Below are 22313 nucleotides of genomic sequence, written 5' to 3'. Positions count from 1 at the left end.
ATCAAAATTTCATGTGCGGAAAAAAAAAACTTTTTTGCCTCGTAATTGATGGATAGCTAGTTCCTTGCTTCTCTTTGCTCTCCCAGCCATCCCACTTATTCACTTCAAAAAGAACATTTTGACAAAATGGAGAATCGCCAGTTGCGTCCAGTCTACGGTAAGCAGCATGTTTTGGTCCAGAGCCATGCCTACAGTATCCAAAGGCCTGAGACTGAATTTCGACTCTCGATTTAGATGCACTTGACATTGGCGACATGAAGCGCGCCCTCAGCGAGTGCAACCGACTGCTCCGCAAGAACCCGAACCACCTCAGTGCCAAGGTAAAAAAATAAGCTATTGCAGTGCATGTATATAATCGCATATCGCCCTTCGATCTAGAACTTAATCCGCATTTTGTGCATGGTAGGCGCTGAAATCTTTTGCATTGGCGAGAACAGGCGAGACCGATGATGCGATGATGCTAGGACAGCAGCTTTTGAGCTCACCCTTGGCAATGAAGAACCCGCATGTCCAGCAGGGCCTGACACACACGTACCGTACTTTGGGCATGCCAAAAGAAGGAGATCCAGGTCTACCAGGCCGGCCTAAAGCATGACCCTGGCAGTGAACGACTCAACCGCTGTATCTTCATGGCAGCTGCCCGCAACCACATGTACCCGACCCAGTACCAGGCCGCCCTCCAGCTTAGCAAGCAGCACAAGACCGACGAATACACCTGGTGGGTAATTGTGGGCCTGCTCTTGCAAGCCAAATACCCTGAAGACAAGTCGCAAGCGTCGAATCAGCTGCAACTAACGCTGGCCGAGCGCATGGCCGAAAAGGCGCTGGTGGATGGCCGCTTGCAGAACACGGAGCAGCTGCGGATTTATCTGGAGATTCTTGAACTGCAGGGCAAGCACGACAAGATGCTTGATGCACTGACTGCCTCCGGCGATCTCTCCCGGCGTATCGCAAATGACGCTGATCTGGTCACTCAGCGGATCGAGCTTTTCCTCAAGACAAATGACATCAAGGGTGCCACTGCCGCCGCCGCCAGCTCGCTTCAGGACCGTGATAACTGGATCGACTACAAGCACTACATCGAAGCTGCTGTGCTTGGCTTGAAGGCAGAAGATCAGCAGCAGGCAAAGGAGCGCGCCATCAACCTAATTGTCGCCGATATCCAGCGCTGGGGCGCTGTGCGCGGTCGCAACCGTAATGCTGCACTGGCCCGTGTCGAACTCGCCCTGCGTTTGGCAAAGGCCGGTGAAACGGCGGTCCTTGAGTCAGCCTTGGGCAGCCTAAGCACGCAAATGTGGGCATTTGTCAACGAATTCCAGCACAAGGCCATCTGCTACGCGGACATCATGCCCTACTTTGTTGCCCACACCAACATGCTCAGCAGTGGTGATGAGCGCTCGGCTACAATCGATGCCCACCGCGCCCTTCTAACCCCGCTGCTGGACAGCGCCAAAGAGAATGCCGACAAGAACGACAGCCAGGCGCAGGCCTGGGTCAACTATGAAAAGATCAGCTATCTCCTGCAGGCGCTGTCCCACGAGTCTAGTGCCAAGCAGTGGACCGCAACCGTCGCCGATATGCTCAGATTCGGCCTTGACTCGGACGCCTCGGTTGAGGCCTGGCCCGCCTGCAGCGACATGGTCCTTCTATCAGCACAGCGCCTGATCCAGTCTGCCTTTGTCGCATTCCCCAGCGAACCTCAGAAGCGCCACCCAATCCTGTTCAAGGCCCTGGTGGTGCTTGAAGCCGGAATCAAGCAAAACAAGAACCCCTACCACTTGAAACTCTACGCCACTGCGACTCTATCTCTACCTGTCGAGCTACGAGCGTGCCAAGGCCATCCATGGCCTCCTCAACATCAAGAACATTCAGCATGATACCCTTGGGTACATGATCAATGGTCACGGCATGGCCCTTGGCTGCTTCATGCCCGACCTTGAGTTGTGCTACGAGGGCGTCACCTTCTACGACCGCGGCCAGTCAACCATGCCCAGGGAGTTTGAAACAATCTACGAGAAGGGCTCGTACTCTAACCTGACCGACTTCATCGAGTTTCAGGACAACTTGATGAACTCGATACAACGCGTCTGCACCCACAGACTCGCCCTGCGCGGTGAAGTCTTTGAGCACGGAGATTTGACCGAGCTGCTGACTCTGTGGGAAGAAGCACATATCGAGCCATTGGAGAAGACCCCCGAGATGATGGCCGCGTTGCACGATAACCGGGATACCCGAGTTGTTCCCCTGCTGACGCCTGTCGATATGTCCGATGCCAACTTGGAGCAGTTGACGCGCCCGTTCCCTGTGCCACAGCAGGACTGGGCTATATCCAACTCGCTGATTCCGCAGATCATGCACTTCATTTCCATAGGACGACGCCGAATTGCTTGAGAAGAAGACCGCCCAGCTCGAGGAGATACTGGCCAGCGATCCTCAATCCATGTCACCGCAGGACATTACCCTCTGCAATGGCGTGTGCCAGCTCGCCAGGCTCTACATCCATGCATCGACAAGCAAGGACGACTTGAATGATCAGCTCAATGTGGCCATTGCCACAATTACTGACTCGCTGCCAGATGACATTGACAGCAGCAGCACTACCGAGAACCTGGGCAAGCTGGCCACAACGACTCTCCGGGATCTCGCTGCCTCTACTGAGCTGTTTAGCTATGCACTAGTGGTCAAGCATGCATTAGCGTCCCACCGACACTCGGCAGCTTCGCGTGCTGTTGCCCAGGCGCTTGCTGCAGTACGCAAGTCTGCGCTGAAGCAGGTCTACGCGCTCCGCTCATGGGTTGACAAAGATGCCGTCGATGCTGTCGACGAGAACTGGATGAGTCCTGACGACGGAGTTCTTGGCTGAAGTCACCGACTTTTTGTGTGAGCGCCGCAAGTCTGTGGTCACCTCGACAACAAAGCAGTGTGCTAGTGGATGGCTGCGCTCTGTCAAGAACATGATTGGGCAATGGGAACGCCGGTCATAAATGCCGATGCTGCCCTACCCATATCGATACAAGATGAAGAATCGTGATCAATTTTGGAGTGGTACGACAACATGAATACGCTTGCTACCCCCCTTTGCTTATATTGAATGTGACGTTAAAATGGTGAGAACAATGGAGCAATGAAGAGCACAAAGAAAGGCGCTACAGTTTGCTGATATCCATTTCCTCCTAGGACGGACGCTACAACTACCTATTGATGACAACCCCTGCACTTCTGCATTCGGCAGATAGCTTTTGGAACGAGCCACTACCCTTCGACGGTTAGTACTTGACTACACTGAGTGGGCAGAACAACACCTACACTAGTTTCTCGACAAATTGCGGCAATGCGCATGTAGATATCGACGTGGACTCTGCCCAGATAATGCTGCTGCCAGAGGAAGAAGGTATGAAAAATAACACGCAGTTCACAAAGGAAACTCACGCCAAACTGAAAAGGTGCATGCATGTGTAGAGGCCGTTGCGGACGATGGAGCCAACGAGACTTGGGGGGACCTCAACAAAAAGGAACTATTGAAGTGATAGCAAATAAAAAGATGTCGACCACGCCAGGACTCGAACCTGGAATCGCTTGATCCGTAGTCAAGCGCCTTATCCATTGGGCCACGCGGCCAGTGACAAGCTCAATTTCTGAGAGATCCAGATTTTAAAAGCATATACGAGATAGAGGATCGACTTGACACAGTGATACAAAACAAGTCTAGAACCCTGCTAGATAGTTCCAACTACATGCCCTTATTCATATAGTTAGATATATTTGCAAATAGTCCGATTTACTTTATAGTGTCCATGGTTGTAAGATTAAGCAAAGTATACCACAGTATATATTGAAGGCAGCTGCCTGTCAGTAAGGAGCAGTTTCAAAATAGGAAACAATTGAAGGGTATTCGCTGTCCATAAATAAAAGTCTTTGCAGAATGATCGACGCTATTATGTAGCTAGTCTACTACAAGCAGAGTGTACTCCTCTATTTGAGCATTTGACGCCAACTCACCTCACATTCACAGTAAAACAATATCTAGAGAATACGGTTATATACAAATTACAACGACACATGACGAAGTCGGTAAGATGATGGATGAACAAAATAGTTTCCTACTAAGAAATCATGCAGTAAAATGTCATTGATTTTGGTGTTGCCCAATGTAGAACAGGTGGCTAAACAAAAACAGTTTGGCGTATAAAAAGAGGTGGCTCATAGAGGGCGAGAGGCAAAAGAGAAGTGCGTCCGCCGGGAATCGAACCCGGGTCTACTCCGTGGCAGGGAGCAATCATACCTCTGGACCACAGACGCCAGTTCTTCTCTGATTTCTTGCGAAAATTAAACTGTATATAATGTACAGAATAGCTTGCCATTGTCAGACTCGGACACTGTTTGGACTACGCACTCCTCTGCTTTCAGCGCATTTACTCTGGACTCTGTACACTTCCATATAATCAGATATAGGTGTATTATTCTTTACTAGTTATAGGTTCTACTAGCAACTTTTCTGCTACTTCAAGAAGATACCTATTCTATCTTAATCTTAAATAGCCAATATTTTATAGAATTGATATTCTGTTTGTAGTATCACTGACCTGTATCTGTTTACCAGGTATCTTGGAGGTCATTCACAGTTAAGATATTTTAAGCAAACTAAATATCTTTTATCAGAAGAACTAATTAACAAATTATAAATCATTTACTAGCTAATAGGAAATATTTTAAAAGCCAGAATAATTAGTAATATCTAAAAAGATATTAGCAACTATATAAACTAATAAATACTAATACTAAAATAGGGCACTTTTATGAAATCGCTATCAGTATCCCAAAAATTTCAGTTGATACATAATTAATATGCTTCTACTAAGATAGAGGCTAGGTCATAAGAAATCAACTGAAATTTTTTAGGGATGCTAATAGGGGTTTCATAGAAGTACTATAATCATAAGCAAACAAAAAGTTTTAGAGGTTTAAAAAGTTTTAAATATCTTTTACATAGTTTAGTAACTGTGAATAGCCTCCAGTAGTAGAAAGGAGGGAAATGTTAGTAATAATCAAAAACCCCTAAAGGACCTTAGTTCTGAAGTATTGCATATTCTATTTTCCTCATCCGATTCAGATGTTATGCTCAACTCGGATGAGCATGAACATGACGAAGCCCACCTGCGAGATCAAGATCAAGATCAAGACCCGGGCCAAGACAACGTCACACACGCACAAGGTTCCACTCGCAATATAAGCACAAGTACACTGCCTCGTCTACGGAACAAGTCCGCCCTTTATGCTCCTCTTACGGATCCTAACACAGGAATTCCTATCGTATATGCTACACCTAAAGCATAGCCAAGACACTCGTTGACTACTCCATATATATGGAGAAGTCAGACTGACAAGACAAGACAAGAACAACAAGCCCCCGAATATTCCTTGACTCAGAACCTGTTTCCCAATATAACCCGTTACAATCCCGACCTTCTCTCCCCGACGTCTGAGCTCCGGTTCGAGCTCTTCCGACGCTAGCTCCTTTGCTAGCATATTATCACTCCCACCGAGCGATAACACAGAAATTGGGAAGTAATTCGGATTCATTATTGGATCGGGTTCCTTAATTCAGGGGGTCTAGCTCAAATGGGAGAGCGCGCGCTTAGCATGCGCGAGGCACTGGGATCGATACCCAGGTCCTCCATTATTTTGCCTATTTTTTGCTTTCTCTGTAATTGTTTGAGCGAAGATGCTAGCTTGGTTTGCAAAGCTGCTTAGGAATCAGAGATTATAAGGAATGCAGCAAATATTTTATCCTCAATCTCTGCAGGAGCTACAATTCATATTTTCATAGTAGTTTCTATACTTGACCACTATTATTTTAGGATATTTTACTAGCTCACCTTATGTGATGAAGTAAGCTGTGTCATATAGCTATTGCTCAACAGAGGTTATACAGAGTTACTTATCTGCCTATCAATTGTTTAGGCATATTATAACTTTTGGTACTTTTAGTGAAATAAACATTTCACCTAAAGCTGCTCTCAGTATCTTAGGAAAATTTCAGTAAGTATGATTTCTTTTTGGTTGCTTAGCTATATCTATTAAGATATTGACTTTTGTTACCTAAAGATAATTAGCCCTAAATAATTGCCTAGTTGAATCATATTTACTTTTTCTAAGATACTAATAGTATTTGGTAAATAGTAAATATTTTCTATCTTAGTAATCATTTATAGCATAAAACATTCTGGATATAATAATAATAATATCTATGCTAAAATAGTATAGTAAAAAACTATTCTGAAAATGATTATTCAAATATGCAACTAACTAAATTGCAAATTACTAAAATTTACAAGTCTAAGAATGACCACCAGTATATTCCTGAATCTAAGATGGTGCCTATAGGACAGATAGCAAACCATCAACCAAACGGATAAATCTTGTATCCAAAGGAACCTATTCAATATCAATATAATGACATTTAGGCAAGGTAAGTTCGGTTCATAGGTGCGAATTGCTACTGGGAACAGTATGGCCACGAAGGTTTTGTTTACTGCGTCAAGGTCTATTGATGACATTTCCATCCAAGTGAGTTGGAAAGAATATGCGAATTTTAACTACCCTATGCTACTTAGAAAGCTATTGCATGTATCCTATCAGTTTATATTCTTGCATATTAAAGGTGGTTTATTCAAGTGACATGTTTTAGGCAGCGGGTATCCGCATGAGTCGATTTACACGTAAGTGAGCAATACCGCATTCCACATTCGACACAGACATAGAGCCCACGATAGCCGCACACAGAGCAAAAGGGGCGGATGACTGGAGATCCGCCTTGCTGGCACCGCAGCGGTGTTGACAAGCACGACAAATAATGCAGTGTGTTGCCTCCGCCTCCGCCTTCAGTCTCTTGCGCAAGAATATCAGCAAATGTGCGCTTGAACTGGATGATCTTTTGTGTCTGCTTGCGGTGGACGCGCTTTGATCCTTCGTCGGCGGCACCGATCACGATAGTCGAGCTACTGCCGGGCTTAACTTGGGATGCAGTCTGGCTAGCAGCTGTACGAGGTCGGCCCACTTTCTTCTCGCTTCTGGCGATGCTGCTGCTGTCAACCGATATTGTTTTATTGTCAAATTCTGGCAAGGCACTGTAGTTTTCACGCTCCAGCTGCTGGAGCCGTATCCGGCGACGTTGGTTAAGTGTGGATTCATCCCAGTAGTATTTAGCTACAGCACGGCGAGATCCTTTCTGCGCTTTGTCTATCATGGTGAAAAGTCGAAATATACAAAGCATCAGCATGGCAACCATACGATTCGCTTAGATGTTTGAACAGTCATGCTTTTGTGCAAATTATGGACCACGAGCATTATGCTAAATCTAAAACTCCGAAGATGGGATTTGAGTCCCAGCCGTGGGTTGTTGCTGCTGGTAGATATTGCTCGAAGGAACAGAGCCAAAGTCGAAGTACATGAGATCGCTGACCAGCAATGCCTCAATGAACTGCATGTCTGGTTCCGCCATTGTATATGCGGTCTGATACGCCTGCACAGACGCGTTGTGTACAAACGCGTCGAGCTCGCGAATGGATGTGACCGACCGTACCCTAATGATCGGGCGCTTCAACGGGCGGGTACCAAGTGACTGCAGGCTTCCCTCGCTCATACTGAGCTCTCCAGCAATTTCCTCACCACGCCTCGACATCTGCTGGTAGACCAGGTTGGTTGGATCATCAGAGTCGGTTATCAACAGAGCAGGATAAGTGCCATTATCCAGGCCAACCGAGACATGGGCGCGACGGATTCCATGTCTGGTCGGCATCGACAAGAGGCGTGTGCTGAGCTGGTCCAGCAAGGCGTACGAGGCGCTGCGGGACCCGTAGAGAGCGTCGATAGTGTCGGTGATAAAGATCCACTGGTGTACCAAGAAATCGTCGGTGCCCAGGATAAAGCAGCAGGTCCAGGAACTTGCATGCAGCCAAAAAGAGGTTGGCTTGGTCGATCTCTTCGCTGCCCTTCGCGCCTCAGTTGCTGCAGACACAGCCGCATAAGCTCGGTAAGCAGCATTGGCCAAAAGTTCGACATGTGGTGGCTCGATACACGGCACAAGAGAACACGCAGGCACAGGAACACCTCGATCTGGACCGCTGGATGTGGGTTGTTTTTCAGGATATCCACTAGCTTTTCCTGGATCTGTGGCAGCGTCGGCAAATATTGGTTAACTGTGCCCGCCCACACAGAGAAGCTTAGCCTACGCACAGAAAGCGAGCGCAACAATGCCTCGTGCTCACGGTTCGCAAACAGTGCCGGTCCAGATGAGGTCGACGTAACCTTAGCGAGCACCTCAGCAAACTTGTCCTTCTCAGAAGCCAGCAGGGTCTTGACCAGGTGGCGCCACCAGGGCATAAGATCGGGTGCCATCGTAACAAGGTCGGCAGCGGTCGAGCTGGGGAAGAATTTTCCGTCGCAAAAGAAATCCCACACCTCGCGGCGCCACACCTTCATCAGCGACGCCTGGATGGCTTAGGGCGGTCAGGCAGTCAATGATCAATGAAAAGTGTTTAGACCGCGACGTCAGGGTCTGTGCCGGTCCGCTAAACCCACCAGTCATGTGTGATTTCAGCGCCGGTGTTACCGCATAGTGCATCAGATTGGTAGCAATGTTAACCTGGCGCTCATAGTCGGGAACCAGCAGTGCAAACTGCGGAATGACCGATTGGCTGATGTACGTCAAGATCTGCTCAATGACGTCGGCCTCTGAGACCACACGCACATCGTCAGTGGGAGTGTTTGACGCGTCAGTGCGGACCACCAGCTCAACCTGGGAATTTGTATCTGCGTTGGTGCGCCTCAGCCACGTGGTCTGATCGAACGAGCGACCCGAGATCAAAATGCAGTTGTCGACCATTTTCGCATACAGCTCGTAAAGCTCGCGCGAATATGCCTTTTGCGTCGCATCCTGTGTCTGCGAGTTGCTTGCAATACGCTCGCATAGCTCGGTGAACATGCGAAGAACAAATGGCAGGATTAGCTTGAACTGCTGCGCGTTGTTATTGTACTCGCGCAGCATCGAGTTGACGTGCGGGATCAGCGGATTGCTTGTACGCGCTGTGATTCTGTGCCGCGTATATAGCTCGATGAAACGTGCCAGAGCAACGATCCTCCATACCCGAGAATCGCATGTGGGGGCGTTCGTTGACCACACTGCCAGTGGTAGTCGACATGGGTGACGGTGTGCTAGCTGAGGTTGGACTCAAATCATGCGCACCGTATATGCAAGGCTGTTGAGCAGCGTAAGGAGAATTGCTGTAGGCGTGCGTCCCGGTACACTCTCAAACAGATCAGTAGTTCGCCAGACCCACGCAGAATCAGGTTTGACGCCACTTTACAGAAGCGGTTTCAATTTCACGGTGGGTCGACGACACCGGGCTCATGGGCGACTGGAACGACGATACAGACGATTGCCGGCGGCGACGACCGGAAGCATTGCCCCGAATAGAGACCTGTCAGGTTACTGATCCACGACGGGTTATCACGAATCCACAGCGCAGCAGCAGCTTCGGTGACTTCTGCCTGCTGTACAGCAACAGCGCTCTCGAGGATCCGTGTGATTCGCGAATGCACTGCCTGCTTGCATATGGATAGAGCCGCTGCGCACAGCAGCGTCCTGCAGCCCAAAGTCGTCCAGTACTTGTTGGTCGCTAATTGGTGCCTTGCGTGGCAGGTTGAAATCAAAGGCATCCCAGACCTGGCGAATGACCGGCCAGAATTGATACTAGACAAAAACTGTCGGATTCTGAATCGCTGTTGGCATTCGTAGTAGATGTCTCAGCGGTGGCTTCTGGAGCACTGTCCTCAGTTTCGCCATCAAGGGTGAAGATGCTCGAAACAAATTTCAGAATCGGAATGGATCCAATCGCAGAGCCGCTACTGTCGACGCTCGACACGCTGGCTCTTGAGCTGGGTCGCGGGGGCACGCTGGCTGAAACCGGAACTCGGTCGGCATTCTTCAGCGCCAGCGTCAAAAACAGCTCGAATGCGTCCAATAAGGTCACCAGTACATCGATATTCATAGTTCGGTTTGGTATGGTCACCATCGTCCTTGACCAGTGATTCCGAGGCAGTTGGGATGGCAAACAGTGGCAGAATGCGCTTGGACAGTTGGTGTTTGACCGACAGATGCTGTTCGTGCTGCAATCCGTTGGAGCGCGCAAAATACTCGGCACATTGCGATAGAAGCAGGCGCAAGGACTGCACACATGGGACCACCAGCGTGGTCATAGGATCCAAATCGTCGTTGCGGTTCGCCGGGGAGACTGCTGAAATCTGCTCCTGGATATATGGCAAGCAGGTGGTAATCACACTGACCCACTTGCGCAGCGCGGCGACATCCAGCTGCAACGTCAGCGCAGCCAGAACCAGAACGCGCAAACAGGGGAGAGTCCGAAACACCACCGAGCCCAGCTCGCTCCTGGCTGCTGGCAGCAGCAGATACAATTGTCTGCTCGGATCTAGCGGTCACAGGTGCCTGGATCAGTGACACCAGCAGCTCCAGCAGTGGTGGCTGGATCGACGGGCGGCGGTGAAGTATACAGAAGAGCAGCGTGTCAATTACACGGCTTTGAAGGCTAGCAATGAATTGGGCAGGCCAGGCTACTGAGGGTCGGGAAACCAGATAAGCCAACCAGTCTGGCGGCTTTGGTCCTTCGTCACCTCAACTGCATGGCGCGTGCTAGTCGCTACGCCAGAGGCAGGGGCGTCGGTCAAGGCGAATTCAGCAACAGCTGCACAAAGTAGCTGCATCCATGTTGCAGTCTTGTCTGAAAATGCTTCGCACTCGTCAGTGACACTTGGGGTTCTTTGGCACAGTAGCCGCCATCTGCCGAACGACACTGTCGCCAGCACATGCCAGGTACCGCTGGATAGTGTCGATGTAATAGTTGATCCGGCCGTAATCGAATTCTCGTGTATACTCCTGGCGCACCGACGTGTTTCCCATTGATAGCGTGGTCTGGTACCGGTGCTTGTGTGTACGAACACTCAGCAAAAGAAGGTACACAAGTGTTTCCAGAATATGCTCCCACTCCAGCGACGACGCATCAATCCATGCCTTGGACGCCATATGCCGCTGCAAATCGGTCATGGAATCCCCGGTAGCCGTTGCATTATCCAACACCAGAAGCAGCAGCCTGGCAAATGTCAGAGGGTCGTAGTCATCGACCTCGCGCTGAATCATGCGCAGATTGTACCAGAACACAGAATAACGTGAGAGCTCGTCTGAATACTCGTTGTCCTCCAAGCTGGTAGCCCCTAGCAACCCAGCCAGCTGCCGCTCGACTCCACGTGCATCCACCTGCTTGCGCAGCTGGTACAGAAGCTGCGAGGCACGGAAATGATTTGGCATGTTCTCGGGCTTCAACGAGTTCCACAGCTTCTCAACAAACGGATGCAGCGTTGACGGATCAGCCAGAGTACTGACGGGCAAGGATTTGTGGTCGGCAAAATCCAGCAATGTGCTTAATGCAACGTCCATGGTACGGAACTGACTGGATATAGCGAAGGTTGAAATCAGCACCGGCACCCAGGCATCCGGGTGTTCGCTGTCCACTTGCTTGGGAAGCGGTAGCTCGCATTTTGGCCAGCGTCGGGTCATTCAGCAGGCTGTGCGAGTATGTAGCGGCAGTGCGCATGATGTGGCAGGTGTCCTCCAGCGCCATGGTCAGGAACAGGCAGGTGCCCGCAGATTCTGCAACAGCCTGGCTGCCGAGCTTGGCCACAATGCTTTTGCTCAGGCGGATTATCGATATCAGCAGTCCCGAACCGCGTACAACCTCTGCTGCAGACTTGTCAATCTGGACAGCGTCGACTTCCTCGGGATCCTCAGGCTTGCGGATGCGGTAAAACATACGTGTAGTATCGAATAGCTGCTCCACCGGGACAGCCTTGGCAGAGTCGTCTTCGCTGGCGGAAAAGGCTGCTTTGGGGATACGCGTGAAAATGTCAATGGTGATGCGTGTAAAGTAGCAGGCGATCTGCGGGCTTCTCCGAACCTCATCGAGATCCAATACGCGCTGCAGGGTTGCCAGCACCGTCAGCAGGGCCATAGGCAAGTGGACATGTAGCGTAGCGTCGTCGTCAAGATCAAATGTCTGCACAAAGAACAACAGGAGTTGCAGGGAGCGCGTCATCGTCTCTATGCTGAGCGGGGCACCGGATCCAACCACTGGTCCAACCAGCTGGCTGATGATTTGAGACCAGACAAAGATTGGATCGAGCATTTCCATAAACATGCGTGACACGCTGGCCAGCCTTGCTGGCAACGCTTTCTCCGTAGCCGCATCCCGCTCTGAAAGGAGCAGGCGCAAAAGAGGGATGAAGATTGCATCGAGAATGGGCTGCGAGATGTCAGGTCTATCGATCAGCCCGATCAGGACTCTGAGGACCGTGTGCTGCTGGTCGGGGTTGGAGCTCAATGCGGCAAATGAACCCAGAAGGGCGTTTGTCAGAGCGCCTTGCGAGTATTCTGCAAAGTACGCTGACTGCTCGGCCTCAGTCTCGCCCTGGCCTAGAAGCCACGTGTACAGGCGGCGGTTTAGCGACATGTCCTTTTTCAAAACGACCTCCGACGCATGCTTCATCAGCAGTGCCAAGTCCTTATCCCCCAGCACATTCGTCCTGAGCGGTAGGCGAGTCATGACCAGATCCAGAGCGGCACGCAGCACCAGGGTCTTGGAATCCGATAAGGTTGCAGCCAGCGCGCGCACCATCAGAGACGAATCCTCGCCTGCAATCTGATCCAGGTCCTCCTGCTGTGAAAACACCGGTAGACGCTGGGCCAGGTACTTCAATGCACTCTCACGCTGCTCTGCGTTTGTGATCATGATCAGGAACATGGTGGGGAAGAAGAACGCCGGGTCCACTGTGTCCCTGAGTTTGTCGAGCAGCTTCATCACACGGTCAAACACGTCCTTCGAGCCTTCCTCCAGGCCAGGCAGCAGCCCCATGGTGAAGCTCTTCATGCATGCGCGCAGGCTGGCGCCCAGCGGGATGAAGAACTGCTCGAAGATCTCGATCAGCTGCGGCTTCGCCTTCATTGATGCATTGCGCATGAAGGGAAACAGGCCGTACGAGTACAATGGCAAATCAACAACCAGCTGCTGTGGCCCAATCTGCTTGAAGATCTGGGCGTATAGCGCCAGTGCCTTTTGGTGCACACCCGTTGGCAGAGCCGGGTTCAGGCACTGTGCCAGGCGCTTGGCCACCGTTTCCTTGTGCGGCACGATGGCGAACTTTTGGTAGATTTCGAGTGCACGGCTCAGTTTTGTAAGAAAAGCTGTGACGTCGGCCCACTCGCTGACATAGTCGAATGACTGCAGGTTACGTTCGACCAACTGCACGTACTTTTGATACTTTGGATCGCTCTTGTATACTACGTGCGCCAATGTATGCTCTCAGCAAAGCCGTCTTCGATATGCGCTGGGTTGTATGCATCGAGTACTTTACCTCCAGAGCGGTCTTCGTTGCGGTTTCTAAGCGGCGATGACAGGTCGGTCTCAAAACTGCTGGTGGCCATTGGCGTCAGCGCGGTCGCATGATGCTTGTTGCTGTGCTGGCCAGCTTCCTTGTCAGCGGGAGGTGGCTCTTGGCATGCCTCGTTGTCGTCGTGACTGTCATATGGGGTGGGCACGGGGGAGTTGGACTCGCGTACGCCGTCGAGATTGTCTGGCATTGAACGCAATCTATAGGAAAAGTATGAGAAAAAAAAGATAGAGAGTGGGAGAGAGGGAAAGCAAAAAACGCGACGCCTTTCGTCATCGATTCTTCCCCATTTGGCCATGAGGGCACTAGAAAAATTGTTTTCTTTCCCAATTGCCTGCATTTCCTGTTCTCCCTCTTTCTCTCTTTAATAGTTTCGCTCTGAAGAAAATGAAGCCCTCGCTGCGCACATTTGCCCTTTTAATGGCCTCGTTGAGCGCCGCCTCCGCGGCTTTTGACTGCAAAACGTTGAAAATTGCCGGGCACGCTTATGATTTGAGTGCACTGGCGCGTGATGTGACGCTGGTGAGCAATGCCACAACTCCGCCGACTATTACCGGGACAAAGTATACGCTGAACCCCTGCAGCGCGATTAAGGGTGACGGCGACAGCGTTCCTGAAATCGACCGGTGTCCAGCCGACTCCTGGGTGTGCCGATCGGTGACCAACTACAAGGGCAAGGAAGCCAACCGGGTCACCGAAGTCAATGCTGTCGCGGGTGGCCCAAAGTCAGACCGGGAGCCCAAGATTGAGGCCAAGACATCAGGGGACGACAAGCCGAAGGAGTTCCACTGGAAGATGCAGGGCATTTCTGTTGACAAGGTTGAGTGGAAGACAGACATCAAGTTTATTTGCGACAAGGATAAGAAAAACGACGAGCTGCCCGTTGTCAAAAAGTTCGAGGATGGCGAGCTGGAGCTCGAGTGGAGAGTCCCTGCTGCCTGCGCTCTGGGCGATAGCGGCGACGGCAACAAGGGCTCGGATGGAGAGAAGGACAAGAAGCCTGAAGACGACAAGGGCGACGACAAGGTCAGCGGCCGCGGCTTCTTTTCCACTGTCTTCTCGTTCCTCTTCGTCGGCTTCGTCTTCTACTTTGTGCTTGGCCTGCTCTACAACTTCTTTGTAGTCCACGCTACCGGCCTGGATCTTGTCCCGAACCTGGCGTTCTGGCGTGAGTTCCCGTACTTGGTTATGGACTTTTCGCAGCACATCTGGGATATCGTCAGCGGCCGCCGCCGTGGTGGATACTCGGTGGTTTAAATGTGTTTCTCGTATTCGTGTTCGTATTATTTCAATGTCTGGATATTGACGGCCCATTACACACACTTCTGAGAATCATCCAGGAAATGCGCACAATGCGCGCTCAGAGACAAAAAAGCCACTACTGTTCGCATTCTCAACATGTCTAAACTTTATGGTATCTTGACACTCTGCCTCATAGCAGCTGTGTATACAGTTCACAGGTCAAGCGATGAGCGGCAGTACAGGGGCAAGTTGCATTTGAGCACAAAGACATCGTATCCCCATCATGCATCAGAACAACTTACTCTGCCATCAGATGTGACGCTGGTCAAAGTCCAGTACGTAAGCCGGCACGGAACACGGTATCCAATGCTCAACGACATGGCGAGAATCCGGAAATTACTAGGCAAAATACAAGTTCCGGCACACTGGATGCCGCCCGATCTTATTGACGACCAGAATGCTGGCAAGCTGGCTAGCACCGGCCACACCGACATGCACCGACTGGGTCAGCGTGCGCTAAAGCGCTACCGTGACCTGCTGAACACCACCGCCACCACAGCCATTGGATTTCAGAGCTCCGAGTCTGCTAGATCCATCGACTCGGCCATGGCGTTCATGTCGGCGCTTGACCTTTCCAGTCACCTGAACGTAATCCCGCGCGCTAACGACACAACGCTAGCTATGAAGTACAACTGTCCACTGTGGAGCCATTACAAGCAGAAAATGTCAGCTGACATCAGCAGCCAGGTGGCTATTTTTGACTCACTCCACGCAGCCCGCATACAATCGCGCCTTGAACAAAAGCTTGGCGCACTATTGCCCATGGGCGACATCGCCACGCTGTACTTGCTTTGCGGCTACGACCTCGCACTGTATGGCAACCACGGTAAGTGGTGCTCGCTGATTGATGAGCCTATGTCCTTTTGGCTTGAACTGCGCAACGACATCAAATATAGTCGCGTATATGGGCCAGATGGAGCTGATATCAACAGACATATTGCCTGCAGCCTTGTCTCGGAAATCCTTGATGAGCTTGAGCATGGGAGCGCGCTAGCCATCTTCAAATTTGGACATGCAGAGACCGTCATGTTTTTGAGCACGCTGATGCACCTTGACAGCGCACTGGGGTCGTCTGACATGGCAGTCACTGGCGCCATGTCCCTGAGTCAAGCCCGGGCGCGCGGATTCCAGACCTCGTTGCTGGTGCCATTTTCGGCCAACATCATCTTTGAGCTGTATCAGGACCTGTCTCATCGGCTGTTAGTGCGCATGCTTGTCAATGAGCAGCCCATCAGGCTTCAGCAGTGCGGTGGAAGCTACCTTTGCCCGCTTTCCACCCTGCACACAGCATTTGGAAATGACGTCGGATGCGAGCTTGCAAAAGTTTGCTCGGTGCTAAATTTATAGCGGCTTCGTGGGCCAATAAAGAAAGTTTTGTTACTGCTGGAGTCTAGGTCTTGTGCTTCGTCTGATGGGGAGCGGGTGCTGGCCAGTTGCGCTGTGCCTTCGTCCCACGCTTAGAGCTTGCCCGAAAGGACGCCGTTGAGAATTCCCACCCGGCCTTATAAAAGAAACTGCTTTGATATATGTGTCCAGCTAGTAAATGGCACAGGGCTGCGCGGTAAAACCGATAAATGCCAGTGTATGTCGTCGCTCATGGGCAAAAGGGCCGCCTGTTTGTCAATGCGGTATACAACCCATGCGAGCACACTCTGCCTTTTTCTTTTCCCTTCCAAGCATCACCTAATATTCGCACTTTAGCCACCCTCATTCATTTGTAGGTTGCTCCACGCATATTTCGCCTACTATTCCACCATCAAAGCACACACACAAACGATGTCTGCTATTGTGCGCCTTCGGAGGGCTCTCAGCTCCTTTTCATCGTATTTCTACACAGCATCATCCCCAGACACCTTGCACATCACACCCTCGTTTGATTCCGAGTTTGGACAATATCCCTCAGCAGACCCAATAGCAAGAGACAGCATCGCCACCACGCTTGGCAGACACGCAGACATGCAGAAGGACCGCACTGTCGTCAAGCTCGTTCTGCAGTTTGTTGTCTTATGTGTGGTGTCACTTGTGCCTGTAGGAATAGCTGCCCTGGGCCTCACGTTTTCGCACCCGTCTACCGCTGTACTTGTCTCCGTATATGTAGTGACTGGGGCCATATCACTGACTGGAGCCACTGCCAGCTCGGTGTATACGTATAGGCGGATTAATCGGCTGGTTGATGGAAGGCAGCACCAGCTCCCGTTTGCAGGACAAGAGTCACAAACGTCGCAGGTCACCAGGGTCACATCGGCTCTCGATGCCTTTAGTGCCACTCAGCGGTGGTACCTGCCAGAGCATATGCACACAACACCGACGCTGGTTCCCCGCTCACAGCTCTATGCAGTTGAACGCAGCCTGTCACCATTGCCGTCGTCCAATCGGCCTTCGCTGGAGGCCACCCGTGGCAGCACATTGGCATACCAGAGCTCAGGGTACTTGCCTGGACTCATCAGGGTACAGCCGCTGTATAAGCCCGATCCAGTGCATGTGAAGAGCGCGGCACGGGTAAAGTACATTCCGCTGAAGACCATCCACAGCAGTGATAGCAGCATAGGGCTACCGCCTGTTGTCAGTGTGTTCGCATCACAGCCTCTTGCCGCCAGCAATAACCTCGATCGATACAGCGCCAGCACGACATGCATCGACGGTATGCGCAAGAGCCTGGAGGCTGATGGTCTTCACGAGACTACCGACGATACTAGCGGGCTTGTCAATGATGACGACGACGACGAAAATGAGGATGACGAGAGCGATGCAGGTAGCGCGCGTATCTACGACTTTGACGAGGTCAAGATCAAGTCGACCTGCTCGCTTGATGGGGCTCTGTTGGCACTCCGGCCGCATAGCAGTAGCACCATTGTCGTGCCGCCGCCGCGGTGCACATCTTGCATGCGTACACACAGCGAGTACAGGAAAGAAGAGCATTCGGCATTTGTTAGAGAAATTGCCCACCTTAATGCGGTGGTGGTGCAGTCCAGCCGACCAAAGATTGTCAATGCCGACCAGCTTTACCAGACATCGCCATCCGCCTTTTCATCGACAGGATATAGCACGCCTGCCTTCCCCGAGCCACCGCCCGGGTCTACTCTGCTCAGTCTAAAGTGCGTATGCCGACGGACTATGTGGACGAAAATATCGATATATGGCTTCAAAACACCATGCCGCCTGCCGCAAGCCCTGCGATGCGCCTGCAATACCATGCGATGCCACCAATTTCAGCAGTCTTAATGAGCACATGCGATCTGCAGCTGCCACTCCGGTACACGGTATTGGCAGGGCCATCGTCAAGAAACAGGGTGTTTCGCAAGGCAGCACGAGATCGATTTATGGCGAACGCAGTGCTGCTGAGAGCATGGCTGTCGAAGATTACAGTCTGGATCACTTGGCTGCTAGCCAGTTCTCTAGGCCCGAGGTTCCAAGACCCCAGCCTACATGGATCGAGCCCAGCGAGCCGGTGTATGGTAGGCTCGCTGTTCCTGAAGGCATTGATGTCAACCAAATCGTTGGCAAGCTGCAGTATATCGTCAGCTGCCAGTCGTCAGACACCAGCCAGACTACCAGCGTGTCGAGTGCGGAGATGAAGGGTCTGGACGAGCCTATGCTCGAGTCCAGCGGGCTGGGCTGGAGACGCAACACAATGTCAAAGATCAGGGAGCGCAAGATCGAATCGTCATCATCTGAGGATGGACCAGGTTCCGAGGTGTTTGACATTTCGGGCTCCGATGGCAGTCTACCCGATGTGTACTATGCCTCGGCGGTCTCACATCCCGCTGTCCCTCTGCGCTCATCCACCGGCTCCAGTTCAGATGTTCAGAGCCATGTATCTCTCTGCTCTGACTACTCTCAAGCACCGCCGCGGTCGACCAGCTTAACCACTGGCGTCAATTTGGACTGGCAGACTACCGTCCAGCTCTTCCACCGCCCCGATATTTCCCTGGGCGACTCTGCAGCCAACTTGCCGGCTCACTGCACTTTGATCAATCTAGGCGTCTCTGAGATAAAGCTGGTGCCCCACCGCGTTGAGCAGGCCACCGTCTCGCTCAGTAGTAACCAGGGCTCGGCAGCCGGCAATAACACTACGCTGGCATGCAGTGACATGTGTGAAATATCTGAACGGTCCTCACTGGCCATAGACGACGACTCTGTGGTCCTAGTGCAGGTAGCATAGCGTACACTAATATTTGAAAAATGTCTATTTTAAATTAAACTCTCAGCGAGCGGTTTCAGAGAGTAAAAATACTTTATAGCCTTATACAGTGGTGCAAACGGCACTGCATAAACCGGGTGGATGGGCTTGACCAGGTTTGACCGGTGCCCAAGCACTTTGAGCCCCTTGAGGATTGAGCCCCACTGTATCATCCGCACTGGTGCGCTGAATACCGAAGTGATGTTCTCTACAACCTTTTCGGGCTCCACGCCAACGTAATGCTGCGCTAACGACAGCCCGCACAGGACGTACATAGTATGGTAGAGATCAGACGACTTTCCCGGCCTATCTCTCAGTCCACCGCGCCTGTCGCGCGCCTGGCAGCACGCCAGCACGTACCTCTGCAGTGCCTCTCTGTCAAACAAGTAGTCCTGCACCTGCGACCTTTTCAGTGCCTTTTGTAACAGCACAAACGACCCGCCTTGCCAGTACGAGTAGCATCCGTCTACTAGCTTGTTGGCGCGGCCGCTGAACCCGCCTTCAAATGGCATCTGCCGCAGGATCATCCACCGCGACAGCCGCTTCAGATCAACAATGTCTGAGCGGCCAAGGATCTCAAGTGCTGCTAGCCCGCATAGCGTGTATCCGCCGTGGGCCTCGACTCCAGGATACGGGCCAATGCCGCCCTCGCATGTCTGGCATCCGGCTATAAAGTCTGCGCAGTTCGCGGTTATCTCGGGTGTCATGATATTGAGCACAGAAGCCACTGTTAGCGCACAGTATATACCACGGACATCGACCTCGCCACCTTCGTGCATGTAAAAGGATCCGTCGCTGCGCTTCAACCGCACCAGCCACTCGTGCATCTTTTGTCTGTCGACAACCTCTAGTGCCCTATCGCTGTCAAGCAATGTCAGCGCCATCACTGCTGCATATGTGTCGGCCAGATGTGGAATCTGGCGATTGCCACCGCCAAACCCGCCACTCGGATCCTGCATAAGCCTCAAGCTCTCTAGGGCACGTTCTGCAAGGTCGGGCCTGATCTCGCTGCCCAGGATTGCCAGCGAATTGAGTGACCAGAATATCAGCCATGGCTGCAGCGCGTCCATGTACTTGCTAAGCCCAGACCCCTCTGCAATCGCATCCCTTAAGAACTGCTCGTGCCGTGGCCGCGATAGCCGGTACTGCGTATCATCGATTTCGCCGCCGTGCTCAAGCGTGTCAGGGTCAATATATCGCATGTACTGGTCGCCGATCGAGTTCTCCACTGTGAACTGAGCAAGAGACGTCTCTGTCTCGTACTCGTTGTCGTCGTAGCGGAAATTGAAACTAAAGAGTGGTGGCATGACAAATAAAAAAAAAGTAAAAGTGTAATGAGAGAAAAAAAAGCGGCAAGGAGAAAACGGTGGAGAGAGGCGAACTGTGTGGTTCTCCGATACTGAGAGCGCCTTGATCGCCATCACGAAATAAGCAGAGATCACCACAGAGCAGGTATAGTCTATGCTCAAACCGCTCCTCCCTTTAGTACGTGTTGCCCTAGACATTTCAATACCGCATATTGGCCTTGCCGCCTACATGTCATACAGGCGAGCTGTAAGGCGACAATGGGACTATGCTCCTCTGCAGTCAGCTGCTGCATCTACGCCAGCTTCCTGATTTTGTGATTTGCGCTGGTAACTCATCAGTGCTTTAATGAAGGCTAGGCGATTGCTAATATGAGGCTAGCGATCGCTGCCTCATTTCGCTATGGCCTTGCACCCACTTATTTGCGTTCAGCAGTCCAGGCAGCCCTCTTGCCGCTTTACCGTTTACACCAACTGCAGTCAACATCAATGCCTTTCATTAAACACAGCACTAGCAACCAGAAACAATGCACCTACAAGCCATATTCATCACAATACACCTTTCCATTGCGCTGGTATTGGCCGCAGTGCTTCCGCAGCATGCTGCCGCACCCAAGACAGAGCTTGCCAAATCACTACCACGCATTATCGGCGGGCATCCAGTACCGGATAGCCGCTTCAACTTTGTGGCCCGCATTACAGTCGACAGTCCCGGGTCGGAGAGCCTGTGCTCGGGATCGCTGATTGCACCAACTGTCATCCTGACTGCAGCGCATTGCCTGATAGATGAAAGCGGAATGCCTGCAACTGGGGTCATGCGTGCGACATTCGGATATTCACACACATCGCCTGGCGAGTCGTTTTATATCCAGAAAGTATACATTCACCCACAGTACGATGCTGGCGTGAGAGTCAATGACATCGGGCTGGTTATTCTGAACCAAGGTGTGCCCTCTGGTTTGGCCGCACCAGCCAAGATCTACACTGGCGGGTACAACGAAAGTACAGTGTTCACCGTCGCTGGATATGGGCTGACAAAAGATAGCGCTGGTCCGCCGTCAGATACGTTGCTTCAGACTGATCTAGCGGTGGGGGATAAGCCGTTTTGCGAGCATTCATATCCGCCATGGAACATCTCAAGCCAGATTTGCCTTGCGCACAATAACGGGCGCGATGCTTGCGAGGGAGACTCGGGCGGTCCAGCGGCGGTCCACGATATCAATGGAAACATAATGGTCTTGGGGGTCACATCATTTGGCGCAGGGTGCCCAGCTGAAAAATCCGAAGTGTGGCTTCGGGCAAAGCTGCAGGATACTATACTGACGCTTCAAAATATACAGACTGGGTCAGCCAGGTAGGCAACATACAGACAAGTGCCTTTACCATATCGCAGTCGGCCAGAGGCGAATATCTGCGTCCGTACGGCGGCAATGCAGAGAACGACTATCTCAGCGAGTTTGTCAAAAGCATAAGCGTATCTGGCATAAACTACATCAATGAGGATGGCGAGCATCCTGGGTCGGGAGTAGAAACAAGGACAGCTACAAGATCATCAGGATGCGATTCGGTCAAGCGCCCCAATACGCATTTCTTGGTGGTTGCCATATCACTGCTTGCGTTTGGTGTATGTTAGAGCTGGAATACATATTATCCTCCGCTCCCACCGAGCCCAGTCAATTGCTGCATGTGAGCCAGCCACTAAGCCAAGCGATATGCAGGTGGTAGAGCAATACGAAGATTACCCTACTCAATGGCGATCAGCACTCGGCACAATCATTCCGCTGTCTGTTAGGCCAATGTAGGGCGCGGACTGCCGGCTGCCACAAGCGGCTGCTAGTTACAGTAGCATTTGACAGGAGTCAAGCACACAATTCCCGAATACCGCTCGCACTATAGGCGCCATTTCCGAAAAACACATGCCTCGGTGATCGTTTGATTACAGCTAATCAGGAAATCATCAATGTCCAGGCAGTGATTGATATCAGGCGTGTGGTCAGCTCCGCTCGTGGTCT

At 51.5% G+C, this 22313-nt stretch overlaps 9 protein-coding genes and 3 non-coding genes across 12 annotated transcripts; 8 read left to right on the top strand and 4 right to left on the bottom strand.

Moving 5' to 3' along the window:
- The first annotated feature begins 59 nt into the window (after positions 1-59).
- DL89DRAFT_270510 (uncharacterized protein) lies at positions 60-3110 on the top strand. Its single transcript, XM_040888741.1, has 7 exons — positions 60-157; positions 235-320; positions 407-508; positions 558-1736; positions 1828-2304; positions 2372-2818; positions 2853-3110. The coding sequence occupies exons 1-7, from the start codon at positions 127-129 to the stop codon at positions 2982-2984; spliced, it is 2454 nt and encodes an 817-aa protein (XP_040740032.1). The 5' UTR covers positions 60-126; the 3' UTR covers positions 2985-3110.
- A 435-nt stretch (positions 3111-3545) lies between these two features.
- DL89DRAFT_t131 lies at positions 3546-3618 on the bottom strand. The gene has a single exon. It is a non-coding gene; the product is annotated as a tRNA-Arg (tRNA).
- A 610-nt stretch (positions 3619-4228) lies between these two features.
- On the bottom strand, positions 4229-4299 carry DL89DRAFT_t130. The gene has a single exon. It is a non-coding gene; the product is annotated as a tRNA-Gly (tRNA).
- Positions 4300-5111: 812 nt separating this feature from the next.
- On the top strand, positions 5112-5553 carry DL89DRAFT_270507 (uncharacterized protein). The gene has a single exon (XM_040888740.1). It carries the CDS (start codon positions 5116-5118, stop codon positions 5332-5334), a length of 219 nt encoding a protein of 72 aa, XP_040740031.1. The 5' UTR covers positions 5112-5115; the 3' UTR covers positions 5335-5553.
- Positions 5554-5604: 51 nt separating this feature from the next.
- On the top strand, positions 5605-5677 carry DL89DRAFT_t132. Its single transcript has one exon. It is a non-coding gene; the product is annotated as a tRNA-Ala (tRNA).
- A 1680-nt stretch (positions 5678-7357) lies between these two features.
- Positions 7358-13741, bottom strand: DL89DRAFT_286673 (uncharacterized protein; the record flags this gene model as incomplete). Its single annotated transcript, XM_040889880.1, has 13 exons — positions 13480-13741; positions 11524-13405; positions 10893-11492; positions 10690-10834; positions 10349-10504; positions 9908-10308; positions 9753-9858; positions 9635-9724; positions 9386-9603; positions 9146-9282; positions 8581-9084; positions 8268-8498; positions 7358-8169 (listed from the first exon to the last, which is right to left on the bottom strand). Exons 1-13 carry the CDS (start codon positions 13703-13705, stop codon positions 7358-7360), a joined length of 5508 nt encoding a protein of 1835 aa, XP_040740030.1. The 5' UTR covers positions 13706-13741.
- Positions 13413-14861, top strand: DL89DRAFT_307835 (uncharacterized protein). Its single transcript, XM_040890924.1, has one exon. It carries the CDS (start codon positions 13903-13905, stop codon positions 14770-14772), a length of 870 nt encoding a protein of 289 aa, XP_040740029.1. The 5' UTR covers positions 13413-13902; the 3' UTR covers positions 14773-14861.
- Position 14862: 1 nt separating this feature from the next.
- On the top strand, positions 14863-16418 carry DL89DRAFT_78385 (phosphoglycerate mutase-like protein). The gene has a single exon (XM_040892074.1). It carries the CDS (start codon positions 14914-14916, stop codon positions 16162-16164), a length of 1251 nt encoding a protein of 416 aa, XP_040740028.1. The 5' UTR covers positions 14863-14913; the 3' UTR covers positions 16165-16418.
- A 68-nt stretch (positions 16419-16486) lies between these two features.
- On the top strand, positions 16487-19034 carry DL89DRAFT_270504 (uncharacterized protein). The gene is made up of 3 exons (XM_040888739.1): positions 16487-17891; positions 17987-18077; positions 18101-19034. Exons 1-3 carry the CDS (start codon positions 16594-16596, stop codon positions 18977-18979), a joined length of 2268 nt encoding a protein of 755 aa, XP_040740027.1. The 5' UTR covers positions 16487-16593; the 3' UTR covers positions 18980-19034.
- Positions 18985-20304, bottom strand: DL89DRAFT_325337 (terpenoid cyclases/Protein prenyltransferase; the record flags this gene model as incomplete). The annotated part of the gene is made up of 1 exon (XM_040891521.1): positions 18985-20304. One exon carries the CDS (start codon positions 20302-20304, stop codon positions 19009-19011), a length of 1296 nt encoding a protein of 431 aa, XP_040740026.1. The 3' UTR covers positions 18985-19008.
- Positions 20305-20828: 524 nt separating this feature from the next.
- DL89DRAFT_307830 (trypsin-like serine protease) lies at positions 20829-22304 on the top strand (the record flags this gene model as incomplete). The annotated part of the gene is made up of 3 exons (XM_040890923.1): positions 20829-21565; positions 21589-21655; positions 21695-22304. 3 exons carry the CDS (start codon positions 20829-20831, stop codon positions 21932-21934), a joined length of 1044 nt encoding a protein of 347 aa, XP_040740024.1. The 3' UTR covers positions 21935-22304.
- Positions 21929-22213, top strand: DL89DRAFT_270503 (uncharacterized protein; the record flags this gene model as incomplete). Its single annotated transcript, XM_040888738.1, has 1 exon — positions 21929-22213. A coding segment is annotated over one exon (162 nt), but the record flags the coding sequence as incomplete, so codon positions are not given.
- Positions 22305-22313: the final 9 nt, after the last annotated feature.

Source organism: Linderina pennispora, assembly GCF_002104995.1.
Source record: "Linderina pennispora strain ATCC 12442 chromosome Unknown DL89scaffold_19, whole genome shotgun sequence".
NCBI classification, from domain to species: Eukaryota; Fungi; Kickxellomycota; class Kickxellomycetes; order Kickxellales; family Kickxellaceae; genus Linderina; species Linderina pennispora.
The sequence above is the reverse complement of the archived record's forward strand: the minus strand, read 5'-3'. Positions and strand labels throughout refer to the sequence as shown.

What these genes read in the sequence shown, in the direction of transcription:
- DL89DRAFT_270510 (XM_040888741.1), top strand. Translation starts at nt 127, where the DNA reads ATGGAGAATCGCCAGTTGCGTCCAGTCTACG. An exon ending in TGGCAATGAAGAACCCGCAT is followed by an intron (nt 509 to 557) that starts GTCCAGCAGGGC and finishes GCATGCCAAAAG; the next exon opens with AAGGAGATCCAGGTCTACCA. An exon ending in AGTTGACGCGCCCGTTCCCT is followed by an intron (nt 2,305 to 2,371) that starts GTGCCACAGCAG and finishes TCATTTCCATAG; the next exon opens with GACGACGCCGAATTGCTTGA.
- DL89DRAFT_270507 (XM_040888740.1), top strand. Translation starts at nt 5,116, where the DNA reads ATGCTCAACTCGGATGAGCATGAACATGACGAAGCCCACCTGCGAGAT.
- DL89DRAFT_307835 (XM_040890924.1), top strand. Translation starts at nt 13,903, where the DNA reads ATGAAGCCCTCGCTGCGCACATTTGCCCTTTTAATGGCCTCGTTGAGC.
- DL89DRAFT_78385 (XM_040892074.1), top strand. Translation starts at nt 14,914, where the DNA reads ATGTCTAAACTTTATGGTATCTTGACACTCTGCCTCATAGCAGCTGTG.
- DL89DRAFT_270504 (XM_040888739.1), top strand. Translation starts at nt 16,594, where the DNA reads ATGTCTGCTATTGTGCGCCTTCGGAGGGCTCTCAGCTCCTTTTCATCG. An exon ending in TTCCCCGAGCCACCGCCCGG is followed by an intron (nt 17,892 to 17,986) that starts GTCTACTCTGCT and finishes GCCTGCCGCAAG; the next exon opens with CCCTGCGATGCGCCTGCAAT.